Below are 25,928 nucleotides of genomic sequence, written 5' to 3' on the forward strand. Positions count from 1 at the left end.
GTTCTCAATGCTCCCTCTTGTGTGTGAGTTTGGTTGCCTCACTAGCACTGAGTTCCCCACAATTCCCAGCACAGACCTAGTTCCTAGAAAATGTCAGGAAGTACTTAGATTGACTACCTGACTGAGTGACTGACAGGCACCTTCTTTCCACAGCTAAATCTTCTAGCACAGTTTTTAAGTCACATTTTATTTAAACAGAATCCCAGACCTTCAGAGCTAGAAAGCCCCTAGTATTCTCCTTGTGCAACCCCTTTGTATTACTGAAAAAGAAATAAGTTCTGGAAGGAAAAGGGATTTACCCAACGTCGTACAACAAGTCAGTACTTACAAGATTTAGATTCCACACAAGAAAGAACTCAGGGCATTAGGAAGAAAGGTTTGTGAGGTTTCTTTGGGGAACAGTGAAGAACAGCTATATCTATTTATATGGGGAGGGAGGAAGTTCAGAGGCAGGACAACAGATAGAATGACCCCTAGCAAGGCAATCCAGCCAAGGAAGCTCAAGACCACTGACAGCTACACATTTCTCCCGCTGAAGCTCAGAGGTAGGAAAGAAACAAGCTTCACCCCAAAAGGAATAACTTCCCAGGGCAACTGGAATGGCAGACATCTGTCTGGAAGTTTTGAAAGGTTGACACAGCCTGGGCAGCTGTGTCAGCATGATCTTGGGGGCCAGATGGCTACAATCCACATGGAAGGAGGAGGCTCCCAAGAGTTGGCAGCACCAGGGCTATGGGGAAGGGGTAGGACCTTACCTTTCTTGAAGGTCATGCAGACTCTGCTCAGCTCGGTGTAACCCCTCCAGGTCCTTCATCATCTTTTTCATGTGCTCCTTAGAGTAACGATTTTGGATATAGGCAAACCAGCAGCCGCCCACACCAATAACGATAGACACCACCAGCATGAAGTCCTTAAGGTGGTTGTGACGGGTCACTGCCGGAGAGAGAGGGCATGGTCAGTCAGGCTGCCCACCACACTCTTCACCTTGCAGACTCCACTGCACTCCAGGAACACCTCTCCAACCTCCCAACCCTCATTTCTCTCTTGTTTCTGAGCTCCTGCTGCCCTGAGATTGACCCCAATAATATGGCCCTGATTTATAAATTCCTTTTGTCTACAGGATCACCACTAATTTCTTCATCCTGACCATCATCTGAATGCAGCCTACCTTTCTGGCCTCCACCCCCATTGTGCTCAACACAGAGAATCACTACCTATTTACTGCTCTCTTTCTAACAACCACTGTTTTGTGACATATACTAGTCCCTCTGCCAGGAATGTCTTTCATCCCTTTGCTCCTGGCTAATTCCTCCTCATCCTTTAAGACCAAACTTAGGTGTCCCCTCCAGCATGAAGCCTTCCCGGACACACTCTCCCACTCAGGAGGAATTAATTTCTCTACTTAGGCACACAAAGAGATACTATTATTGTGAGCTTTGTGTGTATTTCTCTGCTAGTCAAGGCCTGGTTTGGAAAGGAGAGGCCTCAGAGAAATATAGGAAGTTTATTAAATTACGTTTCCCTGTGATGCAGTAAAGTGATAACTAGTGCCTTCTCAACACATCCCAGCCATCTCTGTCCTGGGATGAGCCCATGTGCCAGATACAGTGGCTTCATCCCACAAGGCAAGCAACACTAAGGTGCTAGAGTAGGTAGAGGGGTGATAGCTGGTGAGAGTAGAAAGGAATGTCACTAGAGTCTAAGGTCTGGGCTGTAGAACTCAGGTTACTGCAGGAACTCAATCTCCTGAACTCCTATGCTGTTCGAGGCACAAGGTCCAAAGTCTAGATCAGGTAAAATTCTGGAAGTCTCAATCTTTAGAAAGCACTGCTAGTCTGTGGCTCAATCCAGAGGCCAGGTAGAACAGGAGCAGCATCAAGAGATTTGTATATATGAGACTTTATATACGCCAGGAATTAAGGGGCAGACCTACTTCCAGAGAAGATCTGGTAGCAGTTTAGTAAAGTGCCAGGGTCCCAGCCACCAGCAATGTTCAGTCTCCAGAGAAAATTTGAAAAGCTAGACAAGGAACAAGGAGGAAATGATGCCAGAAGGTGAAAACAAAAGCCATGTCCTAAGAACCAAGCCAATGAGGAAAGGGGCACTGCTGGAGCCTGACATTGTTCCTAGTATCCCAGATCTGGACCACAGTACAGGGTACTTGAAAGGGCCATAAGGGGGAGTGTTCTGCCACTACAGCCCCTACCCGGGTTACGCTCAACTTGGGATAGAGTAGCTGTGGGCTCAGAGCAGCCGCAGATGCAGGAGTCAGGGAAGGAAGGAAAAAGGTTGCTACACCAGGGCTGATGACTCCCTGTGCACAGCAGGCTGCCCTGGAAGTGGGGGAGGAAGAGGTGGGGTTGGTAGGACCCCTGCTAGTAAGGGAAAGGGGGTGACTTCAAAAGGACCCAAGTGGAGTCACCAAGTCGAGGCAGGCTCTAGGAGGAAAAGACATGGACAGCTGAAAACTGCATGAGGCTGAGGCCCACAGTTTGACAAAAAGGGTCTATATTCACAGCTGGGCAGCAGGACATGGGGATGGTGTGGGATTAAAGACAGATTAGCCCATTCTATTTCCATCCAAGGGAGCAGAGTTATTCAGTCCAGGGTGGTAGCAACGTCCTTTGCATGTTGATGTGAGGCTGTAAGAGAGAACATTGAGGGTCCTCTAGCCATCATACTCAAGGCTGTACTCTCCTATCCTTCAGGTCCCTGGAGGACAAAACATCACTATAGCACAGTGAACTGCCTGCGACACACCTGACTCCTCGGCAGCCTCTACCAGAGCCTGGGGCACTCTTTGTCTCCACTGTTGGTTAAGGACTTTTAATCTTGGTTTTCCAGGGTTTCTCGATTCCAATATCCCCTTTATATTCTTACCAAAAGTCAAAGTACCCTTGTTCAAACAAGTCTCCATGCAACCAGCACCCTCAACCTATTGCCACCATTTCAAAGTTCTTAAGATAGACATGCAGATTGGGTTCCACCGGTCCCTAATTCTTCCATCCAGTCCCTCATTCTACTTTATCTGGATCAGGTGGAACCAGATTCTGTTTTCCTGCCCAACTTCATATTCTCATCCAAGTCATGAAGACAAATACCAAGGCCAAACGGGTAGGGTCTAACAGTCACCCCTTGCTCTAGGGTAATGGTGCTCCACCCATCAGTACAGTCTAGATTTCTTCATTCATTTCGATTCTACTTAAATGTACAATCATCTACTTCATATGATCCTCTGCCTTGTCAAACACATACCGAAGCACAGATATACTGCCAGCCACATCCACAAGCTACCAAGTGAGGTGGAAATAAAAGGAGTCTGACCTGGCTGATTTAATCCTGTGGTTCTTAGTGATCATCACCTGCCCAAATACCAGTGTCCAGCACCACGCTGGCCATCACCCAGCATGGCCAATTTACTGATAAGCCTCAAGTATAGTGCTACCTCCCTCCCTTTAGTCTATATTTAAAAAAGAAGAGAAATATAGAAAATATAAAGCATATCAGTCATTTATTTCATTATCTCTAATGCTCACAACTCTAGAAGGTAGGGTATTAACATTCCCATTCTATACACCAGGAAGCAGACTCAGTCAGGGGCATTGATTTGCTGGAGTTCACAAAAAGTGACAGAGTTGAGATTCAAATTCAGATTTGCCTGAATTTGTTCATTCCGCTAAACCACTCTTCCTCACTACAACTTTCACACTCATGCAGCAAATATTTTTCTGCTTTGTTACCTGCAAACATCCTCACCTTGGAGATGCCTATACTGACCTGATCCAAGGCCTGAGCTTCCTCCTAAACAATATCCCAGAAGGTAACTGTGGCCATCATAAGAGAGAAGATCTAGGAGCCAAACAGTCAAGACTTTAAGGTTAAACATAAGGCCACATGTAGAGAAATATTGTGCCATCTAAGGAAGCTCCTGCACTAAGTGTTAGGGGCTCTGGGTTCTATGCTTGTCTCGCCTCCTAATTTATTATGAAATTCATTTCCCCCACCTGAGCCTCAGCATTCTCAGCCGTAAAATGGGGCCATGCACCCACCTCACAGAATTACTAAAGAAACCAAATGTGTTCATTTTAAGTGAAAGCGCTACAAGAGATTCAGATGAACATATCCAGGAAGCAAGTAAGAATGTGGATGTGGAACTTAAGGAAGAGGAAGGAGCTGGAGAAACAGAGGTAAGAATTGTCAGCTCTCCTCAGTGGAGCCCTGGGGTTGATCCCCACAGTCCTAAGAGTCTAGTCTTTGCCTTACTTATTCCTATCCTAATCTCATCCTCATCCTTCAATCCCTATCTCCTTCCCAGCCCACCATAGCCCACAGGAGACCTTCCATTCCTTCTGCTCTGAGCTAGGATTCCCTGATCAACCAGCTCTTTGGAGAGGTCAATGTGGGTTATCTCCTACTATTTCAGCTTGTTTTTCAGCTTTCTCATCAGTCACCCTCTGGTAAGTCTGCGAGTTCCTCTGGGACAAGGCACAGGACTTGTTTATCTCTGTAGCCCCATACTTAGCAAAGAGCTGAACAGAGTGTTTGGCAAAGGTAGAAAGGGGAGTAAAAAGAGCGGAGGAAGAGAGGTTTAGCAGGAAAGGAAGGTACAGCATAAAGTGCATGTGATGAGCAAATACCAGCTCCTAGAGATAAGAAGAGTATGACCAGCTGTCCTGCACAGCCCCTCCCACAAGCTCAGCTCTCAGAATCAACATCATACCCAATGAACATAGAGCCACAGTCAGAGAGACTGGAGGTTTCAGGAGAGCAGCTGTGGCTGGCTACCTGAACAGAGCTAACCAGGGAGGATGGCTGAGAGCAGAGGTGGCAGAATTCTTAGCCTGAATGCTACAAATAGATTTTAGCAAAATAAGGTCAAATGTTAACACAATCAGGCCTGAGGCAGGGGAAGTAGGCATAAACAACTGAGGCACTGATATGTTAATAGAGTCAAGGATAACAGTGAGAGTTTTCAAAGTACCAGTAAATATTAAAAAGGTGAGCCTCTAGTCATTATCACCTTCTGGAATCTCCTCTCCCAATCTATTTTCTCCACCCTCTACTGCCCACAATACCATGGGTCTCATGCCCCTAGCATATGTATACATTCAACCCTCACTGCCAAAAGTTATGTGCCAGGAATTACTTTTGTCACTTATATAGCCTTCTGTGCTGGGCTGTCTGTTCAACCATGGGGCCACTCCTATGCTCTCCTCCCATCTAGTTACAGCTCAGCAAAGGCTTTAGCTGCCTCAACTGTTCACAAACACTCCATGAGTAGCAATTCTTCCCACATCCAAGTTGGGTCAGATTCCACTCCTATCTCCCCTCACTCCTGAAGCTACCTCCTCCTCCTGCATAACTTCAAGCCTTCATCCATCTAACACAAACTTCCTGGTAGCTACTCTATGCTGGGCCTTAGGCTGAGTGCTGATGAAGCAACAAAGCCATCCCTGCCCTCAAGGAGTTCCCAATATGAAGGGTAAGAGATAGGAAAACAGAGTGTTATAAAGAAAGCAAGTACAAGGAGCTGTGGGTTCCCAGAGGAGGATAAGAGGGAAGGGTTGAGCTTGCCTGGGAAGATGCTATAAAGGAATCCCAGAGAAGGCCTGAAGAGCGAGTTGGGGCATAACAGAATGGAGAGAGAGAATAAGGATTTAGGTGACAGAGTCCAGAGCAAACTTTTCCAGAGAGGCTGCCACTCCTGCTTACTGGCAACTTTTCCCTATTCACTGAGCCACTGAAGAAGGAAGATAGGGTACAACATGGTCTTCTTGTCCTCTCTGAACTGGCCCCAACACCAACAATTACTCTGCAGGCCTCTCTTTGCACCCTTCTCAATATTCTCTCTAAAAGTACAAAGGGCACCCCAGCCCCTAGCCCAGGCTGTACACACAGCATGCACACAGCAAAAATAGTAGCTACCATTTATTTACGGGAAATTGGGGCACAGAAAACCTCAGGAATGTGTCTAAGGCCACAAAGCTACTAAGGGATGGATACAGCTAATCTTCTTGATTTCAAAGCTGTAACTCTTTATATCTTGCTTCCTCTAACAGAAGCAGAGGGGGGATAATTTAGTAGAAAATAGCAATGAAATATAAGTTAAAGACCTGGATTGAGTCATGACTCTGCCACTTACGAGAAGAGTAAACTGAAAACTCACCTCATCTCTTTGAGCCTCAATTTCTCTGAGAAATTATCTACAGAAGAGAAAAAGAGGGTCCCCTCAAGAATGATCTGCTGTCACAGTGAGACGTCATCTTGGGCCTCAAACTGGACAGTGCCTTTCACTGGGCTTTTGCTCCTTGGAGCACACTTAATGCCTGACTAATGGCAGCTGTTAGGAGAACCCCAGATATGGTTGCAAGCCTAGAGCAAACTTTGCAGGGGGAAGACCGAGCACACCCTCCACTGTCAGAAAACAGACCATGAAGTGGCCCTTCACTGAGCCATTCTGAGCCCTCTCTTCTCACAGTGCAGAACTTCCTAGCCACTGAGCAACAAACCTTTTACTTGAGATTTTTCAAACCTCAGAACAATGGCAGGTTTTTCCTTAAGACTGGGCAAGGTGGCCATGGCTAGCAGCTGTAACTGACCCAGGTTCTCTGGGGTATTTGTCTGCTGCATGCTTTACGGGGAGGTCAGAGTATCTGTGCCCACCCAGCCTTGAGAGCTCACCCTGGGTTCAGAACACAGGTCAAAGCCAGCAAAGACTGTCACCCTAAGTGCGGCTTTGGTGTTGAACAGGGAACAACACTGAACTACGGATTTTTGTCCAAGCTCAGAGGGGAAAACAGAGCCTATATGGTAATAGACCAAGGGTCTCTTTCAGGAACCCAGCAGGCATGGTCCCACCTTTGCAAGAGCCTTTTGGGTAAAGAGCGTCCTAGTATATTCTTCAGAGTCCAGGTAGGAATTTTCAAAATTTTCCTTTAACAAGCATCAGTAGAAAAATATAAAAACAATATTTGCCATCAGGTTTCCAAATTTTATCTCCTAGGAGTCCATCCAGCTCTATCAGAGCCTTAATAATCAAGCCCATTTTAAAATAAAGAAACCTAAGTCTAGACAGGAGAACTGACTTCCCAAAGGTCACTTACTAAGGCAAGTACAGCATGCAAAAGCCTAAAAGTACAGCATGCAAACAGTAGGAAATAACAGACCTCCTGTCTTATACATGGAATCCTTATCAATCAAGGGGTTTCTTCCCAAAATCATGGAACATCACAGCTGAAAGGAACCATAAGGTTCTGTTAGCCCAATCTCCTCATGAGATAAATCAGAAAACATGCCCTGAGAAAAGTGACCTACCCAAGGTCATATGGGGAGTGGCAATTTTGAAAACAGACCAAGGTCTCCTGTCACTTCAGGACTCTTTCCTAAACAAAAATGAAGTCCTCTGAATGTAAGTACAAGGCATTACAAGGAATCAAGCTGTAAATCTTAATTATTTTTATCATCATTGGGATATAATACATGTACTCTAAAATTCACCCTATTAAAGTATATGATTCAGTTATTTTCAGCATATTCACAAGGTTATGCAACCATCACCACTATCTAAATCCAGAACATTTTATCACCCCAAAGAAAAACCCCGCCGTGGAAACCACTATGGATTTGCCTATTATGGACATTTCATGTAAATGGAATCATACAAGATGTGGCCTTTTGTGTCTGGCTTCTTTCACTTAGCATGTTTTCAAGGTTCATCCATGCTCTAGCATGTTTCAACACCTCATTTCTTTCTAGGGCTGAATAATATTCCATTGTACACATAAACCACATTCGTTTTTCCATTCATCAGTTGGTGGACACTTGGGTTGTTTCCACTTTTGCGCTATTAGGAAGAGTGCTGTGATGAACATTCGTATGCAAGTTTTGTGTTTTCATTTGTCTTGGAAACATACATAGGAGTAGAAGTGCTGGATCATATGGTAACTCTATTTTTAACTTTTTGATGAACTGCAAGACTGTTTTCCAAAGTTGCTGCACCATTATTATACTTTCCCACCAGCAATGTAAGAGGATTCTAATTTTGACACATTGCCACACTGTTCTGTTGTATTCTATTATTATAGCCATAGTAGTGTCTGTTAAGTGGTATCTTGTTGTGGTTTTGATTTGCATTTTCCTGATGGCTAATGATGTTGAGCATCTTTTAATGATGTTGAGCATCTTTTCATATGCTTGTCAGCCATTTGTATAACTTCTTCAAAGAAATTTCTATACAAATCTTTTGCCCATTTTTATTGTCTTCTTATTGTTGAGATGTAAAATTCTTTATATATTCTGGATACTAGACCCTTATCAGATATATGATTTGTAAATACTTTTTCCCACTCTGTGGGTTGTCTTTTCCTTTTCTTCATAGTGTCCTTTGAAGCATAAAGGTTTTTAATTTTGATGAAGTACAATTTTCATTGCTTGTGCTTTTGAAGTCATATATAAAAAATTATGGCCTAATACAAGGTCATGAATATTTAATCCTGTGTTTTCTAAAAGTTTTATAGTTTTACCTCCAACATTAAGGTCTTTGATCCACTTTGAGTGAATTTTCATATATGGTACGAAGTAGGGGTTCACCTTCATTCTCTTGCATGTAGAGATCTAGTTATCTCAGCACCAATTGTTGAAAAATAGTTCTTTCCCCACAGAATTCTCTTGGACCCTTAATGAAATCAATTGACCATAAATGTAAGAGTTTATTTCTGGACTCTAAATTCTATTCCCTTGATCTATATGCCTATCCTTACACCAATATCACACTGTTTTGATTTACAGCTTTGTAGTAAGTTTTGAAACTGGGAAGTATGAGTCCTCCAACACTGTCCTTTTTCAAGACTGTTTGGCTATGCTAGGTCCCATGCATGTCCATATGAATTTTAGGAACATCTTTTCAATTTCTACAAAGAAGCCAGCTGTGATTTTGATAGAGAAAGTGTTGAGTCTGTAGATGAAATTGTGTAGTATTTCCATCTTAATAATATCCAGTCTTCTAATCCATGAATATGAGATGTTTCCTCGTTTATTTTAGGTCTTCTCTAATTTCTTTCAATGATGTTTTGTAGTTTACAGTGTACAAGCTTCCAACACTTTTATAAAATTTATTCCTAAGTATTTTATTCTTTTTGATGCTATTGTAAATGGAATTGCTGTGTTGATTTCATTTCCAGGTTGCTCGTTGCTATTGTAAAGAAATACAATTGATTTTTGCATGTTAACCTTGGATCATGCAATCTTGCTGAATTTATTAGCTCAAAGTTTTCATTTGTGTGTGTGTGTGTGTGTGTGTGTGTGTGTGTGTGTGTGTATTCCTAAGGATTTTCTGTATAAAGTTTGTGTCATTTGAAAATAGAGATAGTTTTACATCTTCCTTTCCAATTTGATTTTTTTTTCCTTGCCTAACTGCCCTGGCTAGAACCTCTAGTACAAAGTTGAATGAAACAGCTAACATCCTTGTCTTGTTCCTGATCTTAGAGACAAAGCTGTCAGCCCTTCAATATTAAGTACGATGACAGATACAAGTTTTTCTTAGATGTTCTTTATTAGGTTGAGGAGCTCCTTTCTGTTTTTAGTTTGTTGAGTGTTTTTATCATAAAAGGGTGTTGGATTTTTGCCAAATGCATTTTATGCATCAATGGAGATGATCTCTTTTTTTATACTTTATTCTATTAATGTGGTATATTACATGATTGACTTCCAGATGTTAAACCAATCTTGCATTCCTGGGATAAATCCCACTTGGTCATGGTGTATAATCCTTTTCATTTGTTGCTGGCTTTGGTTTGCTCGTATATTGTTGAGGATGTCTGCATCTATATTCATAAAGGATACTGGTCTAGTTTTCTTTTCTTGTACCCCAGTTTAGGTACCAAGGTAATACTGTCCTTATAGAATAAGAGGGAAAGTATTCCCTCCTCTAATTTTTGGAGGAGTTTGTGTAATTGGTGTTAATTTTTCTTCAAATGTTTGGTGGAATTTACCAGTGAAGTCATCTGAGGTGCTTTTCTTTGTGGTAAATTTTTTTATTATTAACTCAATCTGTTTACCTGTTCTACTCTTGAGATAGTTTCAGTAGTTTGTGTCATTGTAGGAATTTGTTCATTTCACCTAGGTTATTAATTGGTTGGTATACAATTGTTTATAGCATTTCCTTATAATCCTTTTCTTTTCTATGAGGTTGGTAGTAATGGTTCCTCTTTCATTCCTGATTTTAGGATGATGAGAATTTTGTCAATTTTGTTAATCTTTTCAAAGAACCAACTTTTAATTTCAGATTTTCTCTTTTGTTTCTCTATTCTCTAAATAAATTACTTAGACATAAATAATTTCACTTATTTCCACTCTAATCTTTATAATTTCCTTCCTTCTCCTGCTTTGGATTTAGTTTAGTTTTCTTTTTTTTTTCCTTCCAGTTTCTTCTTGATTGGATTAACCTTTATATCATTGTAAAATATCCTTCTTTGTCTCTTGTAATGGTTTTTTCAAAGTATTTTTGTCTGGTATTAGTATTGCCACTCCATCTCTATTTTGATTATATGGCATATGTACATGCATGATACATCTTTTTTCCATCCTTTCACTTTCAATCTATTTGTGTCTTTCAGACAGTAAATAGTTGGATCATTTTTTATCCATTCTACAAATCTATGCCTTTTGACTGAATTATTTAATTCCTTTTATATTTAATGTAATTACTGATACTGTAGGATTCACATCTTCCATTTTGCTATTTGTTTTCTATATGTCTTGCATCTTTTTTTCTTCCTCTATTTCACCATTACTGCATTCTTTAGTACTACGTAGATATTTTCAGCGTACAATTTTCATTCCCTTGTCATTTCTTTTACTATATCTATTTACTCTCTCTATATATTTTGGATTTACTATATATATTTTTTGAGTTATTTTTTGTGGTTGCCCACTAAATATAATATAAATTAAATCTTGATTTCTAACAATGTAATTTGAATTAATTCCAATTTAATTTCAATAGAATATAGACACTTTGATCACATATACTTCTATTCCCTTCCCCTCCTTTGTACTGTTATTATTGTACAAATTACATCTTTATGCCATGTGTGCCCATCAACACAGATTTATAATTACTGGTTTTCACAGTTGCCTTTTAAATCATATAGGAGAAAAAAAAGGAGTTATAAATATATAATTTATACTGCTTTTATATTTACCTATATAGTTCTTTTACTGGTGTTCTTTGTCTCTTCATGTGAATTCAAGTTACTGTGTAATGTCCTTCCATTTCAGGGAAGTACTCTATTTAGTATTTCTTAGTGTAAGTTGCTGATGATAAAGTCTCTCAGTTTTTGCTTATTTGGGAATGTCAATTTCTTTTTCACTTTTGAAGGAATAGTTTTGCCGGATATAGAATTCTATCATTGGCAGTCTTTTTCTTTCAGAAATTTGAGTATGTTATCTCCTTCTGGCCACCACAGTTTCTGATGGGAAATGAGCTGCTACTTTTATTGAGGATCCCTTGTATGTAAAAAGTCTTTCTTCCTTTCATGCTTTCAAGACTCTCTCCTTGTCTTTGCCTTTTGACACTTTGATTATGATGTGTCTAGATACGGATCACTCTGAGTTTATCTCACTTAGAGTTCACTGAATTTTTGGATTTATAAATTCATGTTTTTCAACAAATTCAAGTAGTTTTTGGCCATTATTTCTTCAAATATTCTTTCTACACCTTTCTTACTCGGGTCTTATTCTGGGAATTCCATTATACATATATTTGTACCCAGGATGGTGTCCATGGGTCTGAGTCCCTGTTCATCTTTCCTCAGTTTGTTTTTTTTTTTTTTTCCTTCTGTTGCTCAGACTGGATAATCACAAGTGAGTTATCTTCAAGTTAATTGACTTTTTATTGATATTCTCTTTTTGATTAAACATCATCTCCACACTTTCTTCTAGTTCTTTAGACATGGTTTCCTTTCATTCTTATATAAGAACTGACTTAAAGTCTTTGCCTAGTAAGTCCCTGAGCTTCCTCAGCAACAGTTTCTATTACTTTCTTTCTTTCTTTTTTTTTTTCTTGTGTATGGGACATACCTTCTTTTCTTTGTATGTCTTCTAATTTTTTATTGAAACACAGACTTTTAAAATAATATAATATGGAAACTGTAGAATTCAGATTCTCCTCACTCCCCAGGATTTGTTTTTACTGCTGTTCACTGTTTGTTTAGAACCATTTCTGGTATATTGCATTTTGGCACTGTTAGCAAACTAAAACACTGTGATTGTGAGTTGTGGGTTTTCAAGGCTTCCATGGAGCTGAGGAGAGAGGGATGGGAATAAGGCAAGTTAAAATGCCACAAAGCTTGCTGTTCTTACCAAGATTCCATTGTTTTTCTTGAAAAAACATTAGCCTTTGGTTAATTTCCAGACTTCTGAAAAAGTTGGCTTGACTTTTTTCTGCCAGCATTCTTGCTGTTTTATGGAGGAGAGGATTTTTGGAGGTTCTTACCCTGCCATTCCACATGCCATCACCCCAAGCTGTGTTTCTCAATAGAGCATTTTCAGCCTTTCTCAAAGATCTCCCATTAGGTAGGCTAATGAGGACAACTAGTCCCACAGCCACTGACCAGACACCATGGTATCTGGCTGGGGTGTTACAGGTCTCTGGCCAGGGAATATTATGGGATGCTCAGCCATCACAGGAAGTAGTTATCAGTGTGAATGTCAGACCCTTCCGCCTCTTCTTTATTTCCCAGCCAAAGACCTTTCTCATGACTGCTTAGCTGATGGGGAGGAGACTGGCTGGGAATGGGGTCTCCTTGGCAGGGCTGTCCACTGAGCTCTGGATTTGATCTGCTGGTAAGTTTATCTTCCCTCTCTGAGTCAGCAAAAGTTCCAGTAAAGATAGAGCAAAGGTAGACAGGCTGCACAGGTCCTTTTATATAGAGCTAAGAGGGTAGAGGTGGAGAGAAGGAGGCAAGAATATAAGCCAGACCACAGTCCTCTCTGTGCCCTTTTGTTCACTGTGGGAGCTTTGTCTGGCACAGGGTAGTCCCTCCAGGTTGGAACTCAACCCTCGGGCTATGATTAGTGGCTAATCCTAGACAACAAAAATACCTGATAACTCCACCCCTGCTTCCACATATTATAAATATTTAAAAGAGAAATAGACAAAAGGGGTCTGGGGAGAACACAAGAGGAAGAACTAGTATCACAGTCAGTGGGAAAGGAATAGGACCATGGAACTTACACAGAGTTTTTGGGCAAAAGAAAAATTCTCTGTTCATCTAGGCCCTGTATCAATGTCTCTCTAGAAAACTTCCCTGTACCTCATGCCCAGAAAGAACTACTTCCACCCCAACCTCTGAAATAACAGTTTTTCATATATGCCTTATTACATTCTGTTGTAAATGCTCCCTTTTTTGGGTTCCAACTTCACCAAGTCCTCTCATCCATTACAACCCTTATTTACCATATTGTAATTGGATGATTACATGTTCATCTCCCTAACTAGACTGTTAATTCCTTGAGGGCAGACACAATTACTTACTCACCTTTCTATAATGAGGGCTCCTAGCTTAGAGCCTGGCACTTTGCAAACATTTAATAAATGTCCATTCAACTGAACTGGAGACAGATCTACTCTGCATCTCTCAGAAACAGAGTTTTCCAACAGACCTCTGACCTCCTTTAGGTCACCCACAGCCCTTAGCTTATTTGAAAAGGGCCCTAGTAAATCTGGTTAGACTGATTTTACAACAGTCTAACCTGATTTACCAGGGCCCTTTTTACTGACTCTGACCCCCTGAAACTAGTACCATGGACCTAGAACTCTGGTTCCTACGCTTTAGTTCCCATCTGGTTTTTCCAGACTAGAATCTTTACCTACTTTAACCTGCAGTTTCTAATGCACCCTTTCAGATATGTAAAATTCTGTTTTGACACAGAACACATAACAGCCTGGTAATACATCTTAGAAGATTAAGGAAGACTTTCAGGCAGTTGAAAGCCTCCTCTTCCTGGGGGGGTGGGGGGGGGGGGTTGGTGACAGAGAAGAAGGAGCCTTTGCAAAAGGAGCCAGCTTTTACTCCTGGGTATAATTATTTGGTGTAAGTGTTCTTGCTGGTGTATAAAAAGAGGAATGCAAGCTATTAATGGGGAGACTTTAATAATGCCACTTCCCATCTTTCAAGACTCAGCTCAAGAAAGCTTCCTGACCTCCAACAGAAAGACTCCTCCTCCTATTTTGTCCCTCACTGAAATCTGGACAGAATTACATGACATCTATAACATTTACTAGATTTGTTGACCATTTACTGTATTTATTGATACTCCTATCTCCATTTAGACAAACTCCTTGTCAGCAGGGATCCTGCCATTCCACTGGTACATAACAGATGCTCAGTGAACATTAGTGAATGAATGAAAGGCCTTGCCTAAAGGATAGTTACTCATTGTGTCATTCATTCAAAATTGACCAATGACTGGTGAGCAAAATGTGTCCTAGCAACAACAACAAAAAAAAAAGGCAGCAAAAGAGGGGGGAATGGTCTTCTCCCATATTACTCTGTTTCACACTTTCTAAAGGTACAGAACCACCTGTAGAGATACATCAGCTTGGGATACCTGCCAAGTGAAATACATAGACAGGAAAATGTTGTATTGCCTCTAACCATGCCTGCCAGCTGCTCTCTGGACTGGTTCTTGGCTCTATAGCATTCTGCTGCTGGCACCCTCAACTGATGCCAAAAACTCACAAAGGGCAGGGAGTGGGCCCTGTCAGCTAGTTTGTTCAAGGCTGATTCTCTAAGAAATATTGCTAATTTTGTTCCCCTTGAGTTCACTTAGAATAAGAAAAAGGATGGCAAGGTTGGTTGTTCCTCCCTGTAAATCTTCAAGGACTGAGCCACCTAATTTTCTCAACTAGCCACTGGCAGAAAAGACCACTCTTTCTTAGGTCTGAGTGTGTCTCTCTTGCTTCATTGCAAGCCCAGTTAGTTCTCTTGGTTGTCCAAGAACAAGAAGATATTCAAAAGTCAGTTCATACAGTCTGTCCATAGTGAGAGCAGGGAAAAGCTAAACAGCATTCAGTTCTTTATGGATTATTTGTTATCTGTGAACATGCCTTTTACATTCTAGCCTTTGTTTTCTTGCTCAGGTCATTTCCTCCACCTAAAATGTCATCTTCTGCCACCTTCATGGAATAAAGCCCTGTGCATCCTTAAAGGCAGAGGTTATATGCCTCCTCTTCTGTGGGATGCCTTCTTTATCCTTCCTCTGGGCCCCAGGAGCCCTGTGAACCTCTCTAAAACACTCATTTTATCCATTTAGGGAAGAATATGAGTCATCCAGGTTTCCCTATGCAGACCAGCACAATACCGGCACAAAGTAGATATTTCTCGAATGTCTTTAATAAATGGATGTCTGGCTGCACTGAAATACAAGACCATGCCATAGCTCAGCACCATGGAAATAAATGGAGGCACTTTCTTGCAGGTGTGCCTAGGACACCCAGGACCTCAGCCCAGCAACCCCAACAGCCTTGGGTTTCATGGTACAGCACAGCCTTTCTCTCCAGAGGACTCACAGAGAGGAGGTCCAAAGAGCACTGTATCCAGGGCCTTCAGCTGCAGCTTCTGCCGATGGCTCCGGTCTGTCATCTTCAGAACAGTCCCTGTCATGGTGGTGTTGGTTACAGCTAGCCTGTTGAGGCAAAGAATGGGGAGGGGGCTGTCAATTTCCTGCCAGCAAAGCCAGAAAGTATCCCATTAGGATCTCCACCTCTGCCAAGAACCACTCCCATGACTTCTAGCTCTTGGTGATTGCTCCTTTCTGCAATCTAGAACATAGAATCTACACAAGCTGATCCCAACAGGGCATATTCAGGGTCAGAGAGCATTTACCAAGAATTTTCTCACCCTCTCTCCCCATGTCTACCATTTCTTGAGTATCCTACCCTGTAAGCATTATTCATCTATGAACATTCTCTGCACCCCATTCCCTGCACCCCCAAATGAGAGAAACCCAACTGTAAATTTTCTGTTGTGCCTCTCCTTCCAGGGATTATCCACTATATATTCGTCCCCACACTGCCATCACATAAATGCATTCCCCTGTTCAGACCAGATCAAAACATCACACCACATGACCCAGTGATTCTAAATGATACTAATCCTAACCCATATATATAAACTTGCTGATGACAAAAAAATGCATTAGTTTTGTTAACTTGTATTTGAGTCACTATAATACTATTTACTCCCAACCAGATTATTGTAATGTTTTGTGGCCTTCAACCATACTGCCAACTATAAGTCTAACAATAGAGAGCCTATAAACAAGAAAATGACCTGGGAAAAACTGGACTTTGTTTCTTTTCTGCTGGAACACAGTGGGTATAGGGGAAGGGTTTACGATACGAAAGGCTGGGAACCACTGTTCTGAGTCCCACAAGTGAGCTTTTAACACTATACTACCCTGTAAGGTTGGTAGTCTTTTCTGATGCATGGCTTTGTTTGTATAAAAGAAGCTTGTGGCATCACAGTGTGTGATTTATACTCCTGTTTGAGTATACAGAAGGAGCTCCTTCCTTCTCTGGCCATGGAAAGCAATCAAATGCACCTACAAGAGAGGCAGTGAGGCACCATGATCACGGCAGGTCAGGATATCTGTCTTCTAACCCCAGTTCCACCAGTGGCTCACTCAGCAGGTCATACACTGCCTCCATCCCAACCACCTCTCTGCTCCCCTAGGGCCTCAGTTTCCTTCTGCATAAACTGAGGTAAAATTAGATGCTTCCAACAAGCCTGGGAGTTTGAGGGGGCTCCTCTGTAGAGTACCTCTACTAGGTGGGCGGGACTTCTCTAACTAATCAAAATAAATTTGTCATCTTTTCAACAGTTACTTTTCAAAGAAACCTATGAGTTGGAGGGTTACCTACATCTCAGCAATGACAGAGTGAGAAAGGAAGCTAACATTTACTAAGCAACTGCTGTGTTACATGGCACTGTTCCGACACTTTGCATACAATACCTTGTTTAATCCTCACAACAACCTTAATAAGAAACTATTATTAGTTTCACCCTATAGATAAGAAAATCGAGACTCAGAGTTGAGTAACTTGCCCAAAGTCACACAGCAAGTAAGTGGCAAAGCCAGGAACAAGCTCAAATCTGCTAGATGCATCCTTATACCATTCTGCCTGGAGATGGGCCTAGGACCACTCCCACCCCACCCCCCATGCAGTGAAGGCTCCATGACTCCTGCTGTCACCAAAGTGTCACAGCTTGGCATCCTCTACTCCTATGCCCAGTCTTGGGTCTAATCCTTGTAGGGCTAAGTGAGCCCATGACCTGAGGCCTAATTCTTATCCTCTACTTTGCAATTTGAACGCAGGCCATAGTCATTCCCCAAGATGTAATGGTCCAGGGATCCACAAAATAATACTGCTATTCCTATGGGCAACCTGGCCTTTTGAAGTGAGAAAGAAATCTAAATCCTGGAGCTTCATGGTCAACCATCTAGTCACCTGTCTGTCTAATCTATTAAACACGGTGTTTCTTCTTCCTCAAGACAGGGGTCAGTTCTAATGTATCTGTCTTCAGAGTTCAGCAGAGAATATGGCACATGATAGGTGCTCAGTAAAGTTTCGTTAAATAGAAGTAAACTGAATATTGCTAGGAAGCCTATCTTGAACCACATGGGGCAAGAGGAAGATGCATTTTAAAAAAAAAAAAAAAAAAAAAGGCAGAACATTTAGAACCACGTAGACCTGAGTTCAAATCCCAGCTCTGCCACTTACCAGCTTGGATAAATCATAAATTATTTGAGATTCCATTTGCTTACCCAAAACTTGGGATAGTAATTCCTTCCTCCCAGAATTGTTGTGAGAATCAACTGAAATAATAGGAAAGCACTCTATAAAGGGATGTACAAACATTAAGATTATTACTCTCTCCAGAGTAGGGAGAAGCTGTGAAGAGGAGGCTGCAGGCAGCAGAGGAGGGGACAGCCAGCTCAGCTAGGCCTGGACAGCAGTGCCTGGTAGCTCTGTGGCTGAAGACTGCAATGTGTGGGCATTCCAACAGCTTCACCTTCCCCTTTCCCCTTTGTTGAAGCTCATAACCAGATGCACCTACACAATAAGATGACAGATTATACATAATGAGCACTTACCAGAGAGTAAGCCCTCTGAGGGCAAAGACAGGTTGTTGTCATCTATATCCCCAGCACCCAGCACAAGTGCTTGATGCAGAGCAGCTACCCAGTAAATACTCGTCAAATGAATACGTAAATGGATTAATGACTGAATGACAGATGGCACTAGTTTGATACAACAAGAAGTCCAAGCATCCCCTCCCCACTCCCACCCCAAGCCCTATCATATTGTACCTGCAAACAAGGCAAAGAGTCGTGATACAACAGCTGTTGAAGGAGTCATCCCAGTTAGATAAATTGCATATGGATATCCAGGGAAGACTAAAAGGGCCCTGAGGCTCCTGGGAGATAAAGGAAGCAGCTGCTGGATGAACAGCACAAGAAAACAGAAACACCACAGGCTTTGAAGGTCTATCCAGATGCAAGTTCAAATCACAACTTTACCCTTAACTAGCCATGTGACCTTGGAAAAGTTACTTGACTACTTTCATCATCTATGAAATGGAGACACTAATAATACCCACCTCACAGGGTTGATGTAAGAAGTAAATGAGATAATGTACATAAAGTGTTGAGTAGAGTACCTGACATATACTAAGAACTCAATAAATGGAAGCTAGTACTGCTCCCAGGAGAGAGAGAAATATCAAATTAGAGAAATGGATGCAAAGTGCCCATCATGCTCTAAACAGGAACACAAAAGATACGAGAAGAAAAAAGATCTATATACTCTGTCCTGAAAAGGGTGGAACCTCATTTAACTGGCCAAAGCAGCCTGAAGACAGACCCGTGCCAACCCATTCCCTGCACCCCCAAATGAGAGAAACCCAGCCGCTTCCTGACCTTGGCATGGCATGGCCACTGAGTTGCAGCTTCCGGAAGGTCTCCTCATACTGAGGCAGCTCCACATAAGTGATCAGCCACTGCACCACTTCTTCCACGGTCCAGTTATACACTGTGGGGAGAGACAAGAAAAGCCATGACTCCCAAGTGCCAGGACTGCTTGCACTATTGTCCCCGTCATATTGACCTTAACATTTACCACATGTTTATGTATTTGTTTAATATCTCTCTTCCCTATAAAATCTTAAGTGTGAAAGGAGTACATACTGTCTGAATCTATTTTTACAAAACGTTAGAAAAGATAATAGAAATACAAAGAGTAATAGAAAGCATATTAGTGGTTAACTGGAGCCAGGAGTGGGGACTAGATAGTGACTGGAAAGGAACACAAAGAAACTGTTTGGGGAGACGGAAATGTTCTACATCTTGAAAGTAGTGGTGGTTACGCATGATGTTTGTCAAAATTCATCAAACTGTGCGCTTAAAATTGGTTTATTTTACTGTATGTAAATTATAACATAATGAATTTGATTAAAAATATTTTATAAAAATCTGAAAGTTTGACTAGGGTTGAGAACCAACCATCCATCCATCCATCCATCCATTTAACTAGCATTCGTGAGGCCTTCACTTAATGCCCAGCCCGCAGAGAGTTAGTTCCTAATCCAGTGGAAGAGATATGAACTAAACAGCCTCAGTGGAACATGAACCCTAATAAAGGAATGTATAAAGAGCTTAGAGGAGAAAGGGAATGACTGGCTAGGGGTTCAGGGACACCTTCAGAGACAATGAATTGTAACATGAAGGATTGTAACATAAAGTAGGAATTCATCTGCCATATCTAATGGATGTGGGGGAGGAAAGCATTCTATGTAGAAAAAAGGCAGGTACAAAGATAGAAATTTTGATGTGTCTAGAATATAGACTAAATGGAAAGTAGCCGCAGAAGAAAGGTGAAGCCATGTCACATAGGACCTTGAATGCCATACAAAGGCAGTTGTTAGTATTATTCTGGGGTAAGCCTGTTCAGGTTGCTCTGTTCAGTTAAGTAAGGTCTACCCGATTCAGGGCAGAGTCTATAATCCTCTCCTCTTCTCATGTCTATAGTGTGCTCATTTTAGAACATCATGGGAACTTTGCATCTGTTGGCTTATTTAGTACGTCTATCCAGAGCTTTGCTGTCAAAATCAGTAGTCAGAAGCCACACATAGCTACTTAAATTTAAATTAAATAAAATTAAATAAAATTGAAAATTTAGTGCTTCAATCAGATTGTGGGAAGACGGGTGAGTAGGGAGTTTCAGGTCTCAGTTTTTCCACTAGAACAACTATTAAACAGGCAGGAACTGTCTGAAATAATGATTTCAAAACTGGAGGCCAGAAGAACACTGTTGAGCATCGAGGGAAGGGCAAGGGAAGAGACTGACAAATTGCGGTCAAGACCAATAAACTGTACTCTCTGCATGGCAGCTACCAATACCCACCCCCAACTCTTTTCTTTGAAAAAGGCAGTTTTACTGAGATATATTCACATAGCATACAATCCATCCATAGTCTACAATCAATTTCCTTTAGACTATTCACAGAATTGTGGATTCATCACCACAGTTTTAGAACATATTCATTACTCCAAAAAAAAAACCCCATACCCCCTAACAGTAACCTCTCAACCTCTCTGAAACTTTATATACATATATGTATGTATGATGTATGTATATATATATATATTTTTAGATGCTAGGATATTAGAATAGCTAGGAGGAAATAACTGAAATGGTGGAACTGTAACCTATAACATTCTTTGAAATTTGCTCTATAGCTATTAATTAAATTGTGCTTTGAAAGTTTTCACCTTTCTTTATATACCCTATATTTCACAATAAGGAAAGAACTGAAAACGTAGAACTGTAACCCATAACAATTTTTGAAATTACCTATATAACTGCCTTTTGAGCAGTACATCAAAAGTTAACACCTTTCTGTATATATGTTATATTTTACAATAATGGAAATAGCTGAAGTTGTGGAACTGACCCATGACATTCTTTGAAATTTGCTAACTACTTGTTAAATCATACTTCAAAAGTTACCACTATGTTAAAGTTCACAATAAAAAATGCATTAAAAATTAAAGGAGCCATTCTAGTGGTATAAAATGATTTCTCATTGTGGTTTTGATTTGCATTTCAGAAATAGCTAATGATGTTGAGCATCTTTTAATGTGCTTTTTAGCCATTTGTAAATCCACTCTGGAAAACTGTCTACTCAAGTCTTTGGCCCTTTTTAAAATTGGGTTGTCTCTAAATTGCTGAGTCAGGAGCTCATTATATATTCTAGATATTTAACCCTTATTGGATATGTGGTTTCCAAATAATTTTCCCATTGTGTAGGTTGCCTTTTCACTTTCATGACTGTACCGATTTGTATATATTATGTCCCCCAGAAAAAGCTATGTTCTTTGATGCACTCTTGTGGGAGCAGACATATTAGTGGGGATTAAGTTGGAACATTCGGATTAGGTTGTTTCCATGGAAATGCGCCCCACCCAACTGTAGGGTGATAACTCTGGATAATTTCCATGGAAATGTGGCCCTGCCCATTCAGCATGGGCCTTGATTAGTTTACTGGAGTACTATATATGCTCAGACAGAAGGAGTGAGATGCTACAGCCAACAGGGACACTTTGAAGAACGCTGCAGAGGAGAGACAGTTTTAAGACAGCCGTTGAAAGCAGACTCTTGCTCCAGAGAAGCTAAGAGAGGACAAATACCCCAAGTGCAATTAAGAGTGACATTTTTGAGGAACTGAAGCCTAGAGAGGAACATCCTGGGAGAAAGCCATTTTGAAACCAGAACTTTGGAGCAGACACCAGCCATGTGGCTTCCCAGCTAACAGAGGTTTTCTGGACACCATTGGCCATCCTCCAGTGAAAGTACCCGATTGCTTATGTTACCTTGGACACTTTATGGCATTCAGACTGTAACTGTGTAACCAAATAAACCCCTTTTATAAAAGCCAATCCATTTATGGTGTTTTGCATTCCGGCAGCATTAGCAAACTAGAACAATGACAAAGTACTCTGATGCAAAAAAGTTTGTAATTCTGAGAAGGTCCCATTTATCTATTTTTTCTTTCATCGCTTGTGCTTTGGGTATAAATTCTAAGAAACCACTGCCTAACACAAGACCATAAAGATGCTTTTCTACATTTTCTTCCAGGAGTTTTAGAGTCTTGGATCTTATATTTAGGTATTTCATCCATTTTGAGTTAATTTTTGTATATGGTGTGAGATAGGGGTCCTCCTTCATTTTTCTGCATGTGGATATCCAGTTCTCCCAGCACCATTTTGTTGAAGAGACTATTCTGTCCCAATATTCCTAGATATTTGACTTTTTTAGTTGCTATTGTAAATGGAATTTTTTCTTGATTTCCTCCTCAGCTTGCTCGTTACTACTGTATAGAAATGTGACTGATTTTTGCATGTTGATCTTATATCCCACCATTTCACTGAACTTGTATTACCTCTGGTAACTTTGTCATAGATTTTCTGAGACTTTCTAAATATAGAATCAGGTCATCTGCAAATAGTGAAAGCATTACTTCTTCCTTTCCACTTTAGATGCCTTCCACTTTGGTTGCTCTTGCTGGCACTTCCAATGATATAATGAATGATAGTGGTGACAGAGGCCATCCTTGTCTTGTTCCAGATCTTAGAAGGAAAGCTTTCAGTCTATCACTATTGAGTATGATGTTAGCTGTGGGTTTTTCATATATGCCCTTTATCATGTTGAGGAAGTTGCCTTCTATTCTTAGTTCTGTATGTTTTTATCAAGAAAGGATGCTGGATTTTGTCAAATGACTTTTCTACATCAATTCAGATGATCATGTGGTTTTTTCCATTTGTTTTATTGATGTGGTGTAGTACATTAACTGACTTTCTTATGTTGAACCACTCTTGCATACCTGGGATAAAACCTACTTGATCATGGTGTATAATTCTTTTGGTGTGCTGTTGGATTCTATTTGCAAGTATTTTGTTGAGGATTTTTGCATCTATATTCATAAGAGAAACTGGTCTGTAATTTTCTTTTCTTGTAGTATCTTTACCTGCTTTGGTATGGTGATGTTGGCCTCATAGAACAAGTTATGTAGTGTTCCTCCTTTTCAATTTTTTGGGAGTCTTTGAATAGGATTAGAATGAATTCTTCTTGGAGTGACTGGTAGAATTCACCTGTGAAACCATCTGGTCCTGGGCTTTTCTTTACTGGGAAACTTTTTTTTTTTTTAATGCAGTGTATTGAGATATATTCACACACCATAAAAATCACTCAAAGTATACAATCACTGGCACACAGTATCATCACATAGTTGTGTGTATAACCCAATGATCAATTTTAGAACATTTTCACTACTCTAGAAAAGAAAAATAAAAAAGAAAACATACCCCTTATACCACCCTATTATTTACCCCTAGTATTGATGTAGTACATTTGTTACTGTTGATGAAAGAGTATTAAAATATTACTTTAACTATAGTCCATAGTTTGCAATAGGTACATTTTTCTCATGTACCCTCTATTATAAACTCCTAAATGACACTAAATGTAATAGTGTTGTACATTCATTCTAGCTCACGAAACAACTTTTTTATATTTATACAGTTAATCATGGGCATTGTCCACCACAAGATTCATTGTGTTCTACATGCCCATGTTTTAACCTCCAACTTTCCTTCTGGTGACATACATGACTCTAAACTTCCCTTTTCCACCACATGCACACAGCATTCACTACCGTTAATTATTCTCACAATAACACACAACTGTCACCTCTGTCCACTTCCAAATGTTTAAGTTCAATCTAGTTAAACATACTGCACATTTTAAGCAACTACTCTTCATTCTTTAACCACATTCTATATCCTGGTAACCTATATTCTATATTTTATGTCTATGAGCTTACATATTATAGTTAGTTCATATCAGTGAGATCATACAATTATCTATCCTTTTGTGTCTGACTTATTTCACTTAACATAATGTCCTCAAGGTTGATCCATGTTGTCACATGCTTCAGGACTTCATTCTTCTTACCGTTGAATAATAGTCCATCACATGTATATACCACATTTTGTTTATCCATTTGTCTGTTGATGGACACTTGGGTTATTTCCATCTCTTGGCCACTGTGAATAATGCTGCTATGAACATCAGTGTGCAAATAAATGTCTGTTCATGTCCCTACTTTTAGATCTTCCAGGTATATCCTGAGTAGTGAGCTTCCTGAGTGTTCCAGTTTACTAATGCTGGGAAGGCATGTGGCTGGCGTCTGCTCCAAAGTTCTGGTTTCAAAATGGCTTTCTCCCACGATGCTCCTCTCTAGGCTGCAGTTCCTCAAAAATGTCACTCTTAGTTACTCTTGGGGTGTTTTTTCTCTCTCAGCTTCTCCAGAGCAAGAGTCTGCTTTTAATGGCCATCTTCAAACTGTCTCTCATCTGCAGCTTCTCTCTCAGCTTCTGTGCATTCTTCAAAGTGTCCCTCTTGGCTGTAGCAAACTTGCTTCTTCTGTCTGAGCTTATATAGTGCTCTAGTAAACTAATCAAGGCCCATGATGAATGGGTGGGGCCACACCTCCATGGAAACTATCCAATTAGAGTCATCACCCACAGGTGGGTGGGGCGCATCTCCCTGGAAACACTCAAAGAATTACAATCTAATCAACACTGATATATCTGCCCACACAGGATTACATCAAAGATAATGGCATTTTGGGGGACATAATACATTCAAACCAGCACAACCACCCAGGAGGCTGTTTTGTGTACAGCACTCCTCAGCAGCTTGTGTTTCACCCTGGGTCTCAGTGGATTTAGGTCCCTGTGCCTGGAAACATGTGGAGTTCTAACTCGCTGCTGTGAGTCGCTCTACAGTCTCTGTCCACAGTGGGAGGGACCTGGGCCATGCTGCCTCCATGTGACTCCCAAGCTGGCAGGACAGAGTGAGAGGAAAGGGAATGGGAACCGACAGGCAGTCCAGGATAGCATTTTCCTACCTGATATTTTTTTGTTTCTTAGATTCAGTGTTTGTGGAGTCCTTCTCCAGTCTTTACTATCCTCCAGAATTCTAAGCAAGTCCTCTTAATTGCTAAATCTCTGGGGAGGCTTTTTCAGGGGATGTCTTACATCGCCATGTTGATGATGTCACTCCCACATTCCATTCCCCATTCTTGCAGCTGGCTAGCTCACTGGTGGCAAGTAGGGGCATAAAAATCCTCTTCCCCAAGACCATGGGTGTGCACAGCCGATCACTGATCACAGCACTTGACTAGTGACTTCAGATCACTGGGGACCCCTTGGAGGATGGCCACTGTTTCAACCCACCCCAGACAGGGGCAGCAGTGGCCATTATTTCAGTCCACCCCAAATAAGTGCAGCAGCCACCATTTATTCCAACCACCCCAGACAACGGCTGCAACAGAGGAGACTTAAAGATGTTTCACCTCCTCAGGGCTGCAGGGACAGTTAGTGGAGGGCTGCAATAGCTGAGCCGGCCAGCAAAGCTCAGCTTTGGAGAGCCATGGAAGAGGCTCTTGGCACCTTTTCTGATCCCCTTCCCGAGGCACACTGGAGCCACCTGCACCTTCTTCATGGGCCCCTGGTCCTATTTCGGCTGGGAAAGAATGACTTGAAAAAGTCCTCTCAGAGGTGCCCAGTCTCCCAGAATTTGCCCTGCAGGCAAAAGTAGTCTGAGACAATGAAAGGAGCATAAGAAACTATAGAGACAGACAATCTGGTGCAAGGGCTTGCCTACAAAAAAAAACACCTGAGAGAGGGAGGTCTGTCTTCTGGGAAACAGAGGGGACAACCAAATGCTTTTAAACAGGGGAACTCCAAAACAACTGACAAGCAAAAGTGCAGGACAAGACACAGGCCCAGAAAGAAAGGGA

At 41.2% G+C, this 25,928-nt stretch overlaps 1 protein-coding gene across 4 annotated transcripts in view; it reads right to left on the bottom strand.

Moving 5' to 3' along the window:
* STIM1 (stromal interaction molecule 1) overlaps nucleotides 1-25,928 on the bottom strand; it is a 232,889-nt gene that overhangs the window by 25,806 nt on the left and 181,155 nt on the right. For all 4 annotated transcript variants that reach the window (XM_037840482.1, XM_037840483.1, XM_037840484.1 and 1 more), the window contains exons 4-6: nucleotides 18,985-19,096; nucleotides 15,572-15,687; nucleotides 756-933 (exon numbers count right to left, since the gene is read on the bottom strand). In XM_037840482.1, coding sequence (XP_037696410.1) covers nucleotides 756-933; nucleotides 15,572-15,687; nucleotides 18,985-19,096 — 406 coding nt within the window. The remainder of the gene's footprint in view (nucleotides 1-755; nucleotides 934-15,571; nucleotides 15,688-18,984; nucleotides 19,097-25,928) is intronic.

This window comes from Choloepus didactylus, chromosome 6 (genome assembly GCF_015220235.1).
Source record: "Choloepus didactylus isolate mChoDid1 chromosome 6, mChoDid1.pri, whole genome shotgun sequence".
NCBI lineage: Eukaryota > Metazoa > Chordata > Mammalia > Pilosa > Megalonychidae > Choloepus > Choloepus didactylus.